Source organism: Nyctibius grandis, chromosome 9 (assembly GCF_013368605.1).
Source record: "Nyctibius grandis isolate bNycGra1 chromosome 9, bNycGra1.pri, whole genome shotgun sequence".
Taxonomy (NCBI): domain Eukaryota; kingdom Metazoa; phylum Chordata; class Aves; order Nyctibiiformes; family Nyctibiidae; genus Nyctibius; species Nyctibius grandis.
This window is the reverse complement of record NC_090666.1, coordinates 20,683,100-20,693,769: the sequence shown is the minus strand read 5'-3', so window position 1 is coordinate 20,693,769 and position 10,670 is coordinate 20,683,100. Positions and strand designations below refer to the sequence as shown.

General features: G+C 61.2%; 1 protein-coding gene across 1 annotated transcript; it reads right to left on the bottom strand.

The window, feature by feature from the left end:
- Positions 1–19: 19 nt before the first annotated feature.
- Positions 20–4,041, bottom strand: LOC137667207 (gap junction gamma-1 protein-like). Its single transcript, XM_068407808.1, has 3 exons — positions 3,969–4,041; positions 414–1,618; positions 20–305 (listed from the first exon to the last, which is right to left on the bottom strand). The coding sequence occupies exons 2-3, from the start codon at positions 1,591–1,593 to the stop codon at positions 298–300; spliced, it is 1,188 nt and encodes a 395-aa protein (XP_068263909.1). The 5' UTR covers positions 1,594–1,618; positions 3,969–4,041; the 3' UTR covers positions 20–297.
- Positions 4,042–10,670: the final 6,629 nt, after the last annotated feature.

Genomic DNA, 10,670 nt, shown 5'->3' with positions numbered 1-10,670 from the left:
GAAACGGGAGACGGGGGGGCGCAGGCCCAGAGCAGGGATCGGGAGATGAGTATAAAAATCCCAGGGTGCACACGCTGATGAGTTTATAAAAACGTACAAAAATAAGATATTCCCTTTGTGAAAATTAAGTAGGAACGTCCCCCAAGGCCCCCATCCCTGCCGCTGCCCACTGGGACAGGGCTGCCTGGCCAGCCCCGCAGGCACGTCACCCTCTGCCCCGCACTCCTGGCAGGCTGCCCGTCCCGCGGTGGCGACGGCAGCCGCTCCGGCAGACAACACCATCGTCCCTGGTGGCACTCACAGCCCTGCGGGGAGCAAGAGGCAGGTCAGCAGCTGCCCCAGGGGGACAGCATCCCCTCCCCAGCGGAGCCCCTCACCCCAGTCGGCCCAATCCATCCCCCTCCCCGGCTCACCTGTGGTCCTGTCGCAGGCGGCGGTCCCCTTCTCGTGGGCCAGGTTGAGGCGGTTCTGCTCAGCGGCGATGCCGTTGGCCTCGGGGCTGCTGCTGCGGGCCGGGCTGGGGGGCCGCGGCGGGGTCTGGAGGTGGAAGGCCACCTCCAGGTGCTCCTGGGCCAGGCGCAGGTGCTCGCGCAGCCGGTCCAGCTCGTGAGCCGGGGGAGCCCCGGCCAGGGCGAAGCGTCCCACCGCCGCCTGGGCCAGGCTCTCCCGGTAGTCCAGCTTGCCGTCGGGCAGCGAGGCTTGCGGCGGCTCCTTCTTCAGCGAGTGGTAGGTGGGGGGTGCGCTGGGGGCTTTCTTGGGGTACTGCGGCACGGGGCTACCGTTGGCCGGGAGCGGGGGGCTGTCAGGCTGGCTCAGGGCATCACGGATGCGCCCCACGCCGAGGTGCACGAGCTCACAGAGGTTGAGGAAGAGGCAGAGCCCGCTGACAGTGTACATGACAAGGAGGAAGATGGTCTTCTCGGTGGGGCGGGAGACAAAGCAGTCGACGGTGTGCGGGCAGGGGCTGCGGCTGCAGACGTAGGAAGGGCTCACCTCGAAGCGGTACAGCAGGTACTGTCCAAAGAGGAAAGCCATCTCCAGCAGTGAGCGGCACAGCAAGTGCAGGACATAGGCACGCATCAGCCCATCCTGCTTGATGCGGCGCCGGCCATCGTGCTTCTCTCCGCCCTCCGGGCTCTTCTCCTTCTCCACCTCGATCTCCTCAAAGATCATGGGGTCTTCTTCGTTATCATCCTCCGCCTCCTCATAGTCCCGCCCAGCTCCCCGGCGCACCACCGGCATGCGTGCCCGCCGGGCTGCCGGTGCCCGGCGCCGCGAGGACTCAGGCATGCGGGCGATGCGGTGCATGGCGAAGCCCAGGTAGAGGACTGACGGTGTGGCCACCATGATGATCTGGAAGATCCAGAAGCGAACGTGGGAGAGCGGGGCAAAGGCATCGTAGCAGACGTTCTCGCAGCCGGGCTGCTGCGTGTTGCAGACAAACTTGCTCTGCTCGTCGTAGTAGATGGACTCGCCCCCCACAGCTGTCAGCACGATGCGGAAGACGATGAGGACGGTCAGCCAGATCTTGCCCACGAAGGTCGAGTGGTTGTTGATCTCCTCCAGGAGCCGTGTCAGGAAGCTCCAGCTCATCCTGGCCAGGCAGTTGGCTCAAACCCTGCGGGGAAGGGGCAGGCAAGCAGGCACTGAGCAAACCTGTGTGTAACTCACCGGGCCCCCCAAACCACCAGCCCCCACCCCAGCCCTGACCCTCTCCCTCTCCCAGCACCGATGTCCCTTCCCTTACTCACCAGGTCCACAAACACAGCCCTGCACGGGCACCCATCTCCCCAAAACCAAGTCCCCTGCCCAGCACCTCCTCCCCACACTCCCATCCACATCCTGCTCCCGCCCTGCCGCCAGCCAGGTGGGCGGAGGGGACTGGGGGAAAGGCTGGGACATCCCTGTCCCCTGCAGGACACATCTGGGGCAAGAGTCAGCACAGCCACAGCCGGGTAAACACGGCAAGCACGGGACAGCGCCAGCTGGGGAGGGCGAGGGGACAGGCAGGGGACAGACACTGCCTCCTCCACTCCTGGTACCACAGCACCCGTCTGCCACCTCGTCCTGGGCAGGTCCCCAACCAGCACCACACCCTGCGCCAGCACCCACACCATCCCATGGGGGTCCACGGGCCCCTGGAAGAAGGCAACACGCAGGTGGCATGGCAGGGTGCCAGCAGCCCCTCTGGCCCGCTGCAGCTGCCAGCCCCGAGCCCCAGCCAAGGGCAGAGCTCCCCCAAACGTCCCCCTCCACATGCCCACGAGACAAATCCTCTGCACCCCACAGAGCTCTCCCTCAAGAGCCAGCAGAGATGCATCAACTCTGCCCCACCAAACCTCCGCGCTGTGCCCTCCCTCCTGAGGGACACCAACCCCCCAGTCCTTACAAGACCTCGAAGCCCACGGTGGCCAGTGCTCAGAGCACCTCGCAGCCCGACAGCAAGGGGTGGTGGGGGGAGCGGAGCAGGAGAGCAGTGGCGAGGGGCAGTGTGGGGCAGCCAAGGAATTGCACAAAGTCCTGGAGAAGCAGCTGACACCGGAGGTCGGGAAGGAAATTACGAGGACCGCACCGCAGCTCCCGGCCAAAGGAGAAGAACGCAAGAGGAGACACCCCACCGCCACCCCCGGTTTCAGCAGCTTGCGCATGAGCTGATGCAAGGGCAGCAGGTGGCAGGGCTGCCCAGGGCGAGCAGAGGGGACGTGTCCCCACAGAGCCCCCAGCCTGCCCCATGCCTCGCCTGCTCTCTGGCCAGCCCTGTCCCATCGCCTCCGGCCAGGGCACATCCCTGCGGACGATGGCTCCTGCTGTACTCACGCCACTATTGTCCAGAATAAGGATTTTTTTGGCTTAGCTCAGCCTGCCTCCCAAGCAACCTCACCCAAACAGAAAAGCCCCTCCAGCACAAGCACCCGCACCTGGGACACGCTCTTGCTGGCCCAGTGCTGAGCAGAACCTGCTGAGCCACTGGAGGTGGCACAGGCTGGCACCAGGGACCCAAACCCAGCCCATCAGGGCCACCATCCTCCTGTGGTCGAGCTCCCTGCAAGGTCTCGCCCCAGCCCCGTCTCCCCAGTGTGAGGCCCAGGACCCCAGGGGAAGGAGGATGCTTTGTGTCTGCGCTTAGCCCTTGCCTGGCAGCAGCACACTGCCCTGGCACCACGGTGAGGGGCTGGGACAGGGGACAAGAGGAGGGGACCAGGCAGGATGGTAGCCCCAGGAGATTGCAAACCCAGGGAAAGCAAAAGCACACATGTGGGCACTGCCGTGGTGGCCAAGGAAGAGTGACACAGGGACAGACCTCAGCATGGTCAAGAGCTGCAGGGGACATGGCCGGGGCAGCACAGAGCTCCCCACACCCTTTCCCCCTGCCCAGGGCAGGGCCCCCCCAGGGCAGGTAGCCAGGGCCCAGCTCTCTGCTGAGGTGGCCAAGCCACACGCCGCCTCCCAGCCACGCCGTGAGCCAGGTCCAGCACCACGTGCCTTGGCTGGGCCCTACACCTACACCCCCAGCCCTACTGACCCCGGGTTCCCCTGCTTGGGACCCCCAGTCTCCTCCACCCCAGCCTGCCCTGTCCGGGGACCCCAATCGCTCCAACCCACACCAGGGCCCCCTGTGCCACAGCACCCGGCAGCCCACCCTGGGGCTCCCCAGCCCCTGGGACCCCCGTCCCACTGACCCCAGCCAGCCCACGCTGGCACCCACCGACCCTTGCCAGCCTGAGGACCCAGCCCCCCCGACCCCAGCCTTCCCGGGGTCCCCTGCCCCCCTGACTCGAGCCCACCAGGGCCCTCCAGCCCTGCTGCCCCCAGCCCGCCCGCGATCCCCAGCCCCTCCGATCCCCGCTGCCTGCGGCCCCCGGCCTCCCTGACCGCAGCGCACCCCTGGGGCTCCCCCCAGCCCTCCCGGGGTCCCGACACCCGCCCCACTGACCTGCGCCCTCCCACAGCCCGCCGGCCCCACTCACAGCGCGCCGGGACGAGCGGCTCCCGCCGGCGGCGGCGGCGGCGGACAAAGCGGCGGGGCGGCGCGGCCGCCGCCTCCCGCCGAACAAAGGGGCCCGGGGCCGCCCCGCCCCGCGCCCGCCCGCCGGTGCGCACCGACCGCCCCGCTCCGATCCGCCCTGGTCGGCCCCGCGCCCACCGGGTGACTCACTCACCGGACCCGGCCCTGCCGCCCCCGCCCCGGCCCCAGCGGTTCCAGGCAGCCGCCGAAAACCACCTCTCGCCCAGAGGCAGCTCCCGGCCCCGGCAGCCCCATCCAGCCCCCCGTGGGCCGGTTCTCCCCCTCCGCCCGTCGCCCCCGGGACGCCGTTGTCCCCCGGGACGCCGCCCCCGCCGAGGTGCGAAGCGGGGCGTTCCCACTCGCTGCAGGGACACGCTGCGAAGTGTTGGTGCGGCAGCAGCCCCGGGGGCCCGGCGCAGCCCGCGGGGTGTGCAGGGGCAAGCAGCACCCTCCGAAGGGGCACGGGTGAGCCTGGCCGCAGGGGAGAGGAGTCACCTGCACAATAACCTCCTGTCCCCCTGTAACACCAAATTCTTCCTCTCCCAGCGAAGAGAAAGAGAGAGGATGGAAGAAAGGAGGGACCTGGTAGCACCAGAGAAGAGGTGGCCCCAGACATGGTGGGAATGTGGACCAAAATGTGTCTGTGTGGTGGGAATGTGCTGCGGGTCTTTTGAAGCCTACACTGCTTGTCGTGCCCCAGGCCAGGTCCTTGCGGCAGGGCCGGGGCTGAGCACGCAGCACCTCCAGATGTGCCCTTAGAGAGTGACCACTGCTCTTCCTGGGCAAAAGCATTGCTCTCCCAAGGCCAGAGCAAGACCAGTGGCTTTGAGTCACCACCCTGGAGCTGTGGGCTGTCCCTCAGCCAGAGCACCCCAGCCACTCACTTTCTGCAGTGCTAAAATTGGCTCTGGGGGTTTTTGTTGGGGCTCAGTCACCACGCTGGGCCAACCACGCCCATGATGTCCTGAACAGACCACCCTGTCCTTGTGTGGGAGGGACACGGGGCTGCCTTGTGCAACCCGAATAGTCAGGGGGAAGCTGGTGTCTGCGTAAGCTCGTGAAACGCTGTTTCTCCTCACTGAAACACGCGCTCCCTTCCGCAGAAGGGTTTTCATGAGCAGGCCCTGGTGGGTGCAGCACCTCCGCCCACCTCCTGCGGTCAGTGCCAGGGGCTGGCTGCAGGAGGGGTTGGGGCAAGGAGTGGGGTGGGAAGTATGGCCACCGCATCCGGTGTGGGTTTTTGGTTATTCTGGGCCTGCTGAGTAACGGCAGCCCTGCCACTTCCCCTGCTGCTTCCCTAAGTCAGCAAGAGCTGCCACGGCCCTACACAGTCCAGGCACAGGCATGGTGCTCTCACACGGGAGGGCAACTGGAGCCCCCCAGACCCACGTGCTGCACCCCGACACGGGCACAGGTGTGTGCACAAGGGGAAGGGGGAAAGGGCCCCGCTTCAGGCTCTCTTGCTCGATCCTTCCTTCCCCCTGCTTATGGATGGATCCTTCCCAGGTGACAGCTTCAGCTGTATAGAGGGAGAGCTGCAGCAGAAGGAAGGGGGTTTGACCTGGCCATGAAGAAACACTTTCCGTTGAATCCCGCCCCCCACACACACAACCACAACATTAACATTTCTGGAAGAGGAAATGCGTGTTGCAGATCTAGCAACAGATGCTCTGGGATCTGCACAGTCTCCATCCCAGGCCGGGGGCAACAGGCAGAGATGGATGCAGGGAGAGAGCAAGCCGAGCACAAAACTCAAGATTTTGGAAGGATGCAGGGAAGCGTTCAGGGCCAGGGAGGGAGCCCTGGGCTGCAGCCAAGTGGCACCCACAGTGCGGCATGGAGAGGTGGGAGCAGAACAGGGAGCTGCCGGTGCAAGGGCCACATCCCAGTGGGCTGGGGAGGTTAAGCAGCACACCTGTGGCTTACCTGTGTCATTTATGTTGAATCTCCTGCTCTTGCCAGGCAGTTAAAGCGGCTTGGGGTTTCCTTTCCCCACAGTCACCACTAGTTTTTAAGCGCTCCCAGGTCTCACCTCAAGTCTGGCTTCACCCCCAGGCAGCGAAGCAGTTTTCCAGGGGTAAGGGACCTACGCGACCCTTTGACTTTGATGCTCAGTGAGTTAAGAACAAGCCCCCGTAGCAGCCTCACATTAAACTGGAGACCGTGACCCTCTGAGGCACTGCAAACCAAGGCCATTGCACCCAGAACGAAGCCACTTGTTGGGCCGGGGCCAGGTACAGCTGCCGCAGCGGCAGCATTTTAGTGCAGCACAGCTCAGTCCACGCCTGGGCTGCGGGGCAGAGCTTGCCTCAGCAGGCGAGGCCCATGGGCTGGTGTCAGACACCCCTCTGGACAGGCGTTACTGTGCTTGTCAGCATCCTGATTTTGGCGTCAGAGCCCTCCTGTTACCCCCGCAACGGTGCCCTGCGTGTCCCTGGGCTCCGCCCTCATCTTGAGCTTGCGACACCCAAGCGCCTGCAGAGGCATCACCCTCTCAGCCTGGGGCAGAGGGAAAACCCACAACAGCCAGAAAAGGCAGGCAACCGGCGAAGGGTGTTGCCCACCCTCATCCCCTTCCACATCAGCTGAGGCTGACAGAGCCCAGGCCCATTGTGGGCAGGAAGGATGTGCAAGACCAGCAGTCTTGTGGGGTCCGGCTCAGAGATGAGCTTTGCAGAGGCAACAGGAGCACCATCACCAACCACAAAAACCAGGATCAGCCCCAAACCACTAGGTCTGTGGGCAGAGCCCTGAACTGGAGCAAGTGTGTGGAGCATGGCAGGGTGGCTGCATGGCTTGGCGAGGGTGAGGGGAGCCGGTAATCGAGGAGATGTGGCTGAGGGGGAGTGTAAGCGTAGGGATAAGAACATCCACTTCTGGGACAAATGCCACAGCTCAGGAGGGACGTGGCAAGAGCACCCACAAGCAGCCCCTGCTTGCTGCTCAGCCGCAGCGCCGTGATGGGGGCACCCTCAGGGACTCCACTGCCAGATCCGGCCTTGGCTGCCAGACACGGGGTGCCAGGGAGGGCGCGGGGCCATGTCTGGCTCTCGATAGCAGCCTCAGTTCCTGCTCTAATCAATAGGGCAGGAGGGACTGGGCCCTGCTGCTTCCGGGGATGGCTGCAGCATGGCAGATGGCGGGGCCGGGCACCCCAGGCATGTTTGCTGCCAGGTGACGTGGACCCCGCCCGGCTGGTGCTCAGCAGCAGGACGAGGAAGGGACGAGCTACCTCCACCCTCCCCGAGCGGGGCCGCAGGTGGGCAGGGCCGCAGGTGGGCAGCGCAAGTCCTCGGCAGCAAACACGCTCTTCCCAGATTAAACAACTCGTCTGGCGCTGGGACGGGGAGCAGATGGCTCTATTAGGGACTGTTTGTCCTGATACAGGACAGCTCCACAACTAGCTTAATAACCTCCTGATAACAGGCAGAGGCACGCTTCGTTGCAAGAGCACAAAGGGCAATGACCGTCCCCTGTAACACAGGCCAAGAAAAGGCTGTGATGGCTTCAAAATAAAGTCTCCTTCCCTTCCTCCTCTGCTTGATTATGAAGCACAGTGGGGGGTACATGGCACAGCCCCTGCTCACCTCCCCCCTGATAGGGTCTCCTTCCCAGTTCCTGGGTGCTGACTTCTGCCGGCACCCCGGTACCGCATGTGGCACTCAAGCCCAGCCTGCACTTGCTGCTCTTTCCCTGCCCACCAAGCTGGAGGGCAGCCCACAGGGAAGGGGTTTATAGTGCCTCAGGACCATTGCTCTGTAAGATGGGTAAGGAGTGTTGGCACCCGCAGGAGGGATGAAGCTGGCCAGGCAGGTCCACGAGCCCTAGGGAACGTGTGCCCTTTGCTGCTACATCTCCAGTCCCCTGGAGATGAATCCAGCAGGGATATTCTACTGGAAGTAAATGACCAGTCCCTCCAGTCACCCAGTTTGATTAGAAACAAGGCTTTGTTAGTTAGAGATAGTTCAAGGGGGCTGACAGCTAACCCACAGGCTATGTATGCTCAAGGCAGTACTGCAGAGACACAGAGTAGGAAGCACTGAAATAGCCAAATCCATGACTGAGGCATCATTTTCATTGACGAGTTGAACAGCGAAGTAAGGCAGGGCTGGTATGTGCCTGTGGAAAAGTGGTGGCAGCTTCAGGCTCGGGGCAATGGCCAGCCTGACGCCTGAGCCCACAGCTGCCTGCAGCCTGTCTCCAGAGCCCTATGGCCACTCCACGCCCAGGCCTTCCTCCAGCTACACACACGTCGAGAAGAGCCTGCTCCAGGCAGATACAGGCAGGGAAATGCTGAGATTCAGACCAGCCTTGCTCCACGCTAGCAGCTGAGCGCTGGAGCTAAGTGCATCCAGAGAAGGAGAGAAGAAAGAAGGGGAAAATCAAGAGTATCTAAGAGCACAGCTGGAGGACTGCATGTTCAGGGTTATGACAGGCAGAAGACATCTGCATCTGGTTCAACAGATGTCACACCTTTCTGCAAACCCTGGCTCTTCTCCTATGCAACCCCTGTTCCTGCAACAGCCATCAGTTGGGGCTGCTTGCAGTGCTGGAGCGGAGGAGTGTGTCAGGGAAGCCCTTGCATACACCCAGCTGATGCAATGAGACCAGTTAATCCTATCACTATGCCTAGTGCGAGGAGCCTCACAGCAAAGTGTTTATGATCAAGAATTAACCACGAAGGGGTTAATCTGTTAACAACCAGGACAAGACCCTAAGGGAAAACAAAGCAAGTGTTTCATGAAGAGGCAGGAGACAGGTTGTGGCAGCGCATGTGAGCTTCCCTGTCAGTGTCTGGAGGAATGCAGAAGAGCAGGGAGCCGTTAACAGGACCAAGAGGCTAGTGCTGAACTGAGGGCACAGACCTGCAGAGACATGGCAAGGAGCAGAAGCAAGCGAGTAGTCACTTCCACAGTAAAAACCAGGAAGAGCTTGAGAAGAGCTATGGACAGGCACACCACTGAAACCTTTGGTTCTGGCAGTCCACACTTTGTCAGGCCCCTCAACGCATACCCAGACACAGGCACGACAGAGCAAAGGTGCAGCTCGGCTGAGATGGAAAAAGCAAGCTCCAGGGATGGGCTTTCTCAGGGGATCAGCTTACACAGAAGAGATATCAATGAGCTGATCCAGTAACTCCAATTTTGACTCTTGCCCTTTGTGAAAAATGCAGCTATAGAAGATGAAGACAGAACTCACACAAGCTCCTTAAATGGAAAGATGAAGACAGAAAACCCTTACTGGTCTTTACCGGCTCAGCTCTCTGACTCCTTCCCCCGGACAAAGTGCTAGGTGTTGGCAGTGCTTCCACTGAGCTCGCTCCCGCTTGCGGTCTGAGGTTGCTCCAAAGGAAAAGCAGCAGCCATATGCCCATTTAGGAAGAGGGGAGAAAGTGGAATGCATTGTGACATCTGCCTCAAGACAGTATAGATCTTGTCAATCAAGCCTACTGAAGGCTAGATAAAAATATCGGCCACTGCGGGCCCTCAGCAACTCAACTGCTTCTGGAGGTGACAGGAGAAAGTCTAGCCATACAGCAATTCCAAGAAAGCGTCCAACAGCACGCTGCGAGGTGGCCTTCAGGCCACTACAAAGTATGGAAACTGAACTTCCCACTCTCCTAAGGCTATCAGGATGGCATAGCTGGGTTTGAGCAGGGAGGGAAACTATCTCATCTGCCCAGGTGAGACTGGAACAGTGGGATGCTGTGGGACCCAGTCACTGCTGGGCTCTAGATGACAGAAACTGAAGCCACAAACACCAGCTTTGGGTATGTGGGAAGTTTGGATGTTGTAGAGACTGTTGCAAAGAGCTGCTGTGCTCGGTATCCAAAGAAAACAGGCATCAGGTCACTGAATGACAAATACATGTCTTTAAAGAAATCAAGATCACCTCGACATAAAATAGAGGTTTTGTCACTAAGGATTCAGCTGTGGGAAAACTTGCACTGAAACTGTGGGTTGAACACTCACAGCAAGACAGAGACGTTGCTCTGGGAAAAGCTGACGTCAAAAAAGGTCCACATTTGGGGTATCAGATCCCACCTGGCAGCACCTTAATGTAACAGGTCCATTTCTTCTCACCCCCATAGGGAGCTTCAGCTGCACTGAAACACCACACACAGCATCTTCGCTTGCTCTTCACTGGGCAGGGTGCAGAGACCCTGTGACATAGCAAACCCAGGCCAGGCAGCAGCATTTTCTCAGCTGCATTTAACTCTGTGCAGGACAGTTTGAGACAAGACAAAGCCTGGTACAGGGAAGAACTGAGGGCAGGTACTCCCACCTCCACAGCCACAGCAGCACGTCTGGCTGCTGTGAGAGGCATGCCTCTGAGGGCCTGTACAGACAGTAAGCAACTTGCTGGGGCTGGAAGCCCACAGGATGCTCACCTGAGGGCAATTGCCACAGGAGAACAACACAACCAGTATGTGCTGTCAGTCTAATCCTGTTTGGGCCTTGTTCCTTGGCTGCTGCTTGGGAGCCAGGCAGGTGGAGAAGTTTAGTCTAGCAGCCCATCAGCACCCACCCTAAACAGGAGGGGGAGAACAGCTCGAACCCTGTGAGATGTTGGGGAACCCTTGAGGCTGCTGCAAAGCTAGTATGCAAGACCTTACAAAGACATTATAGCAGTGCAGGAGGATGAAACAAGGAAAACGTGACAA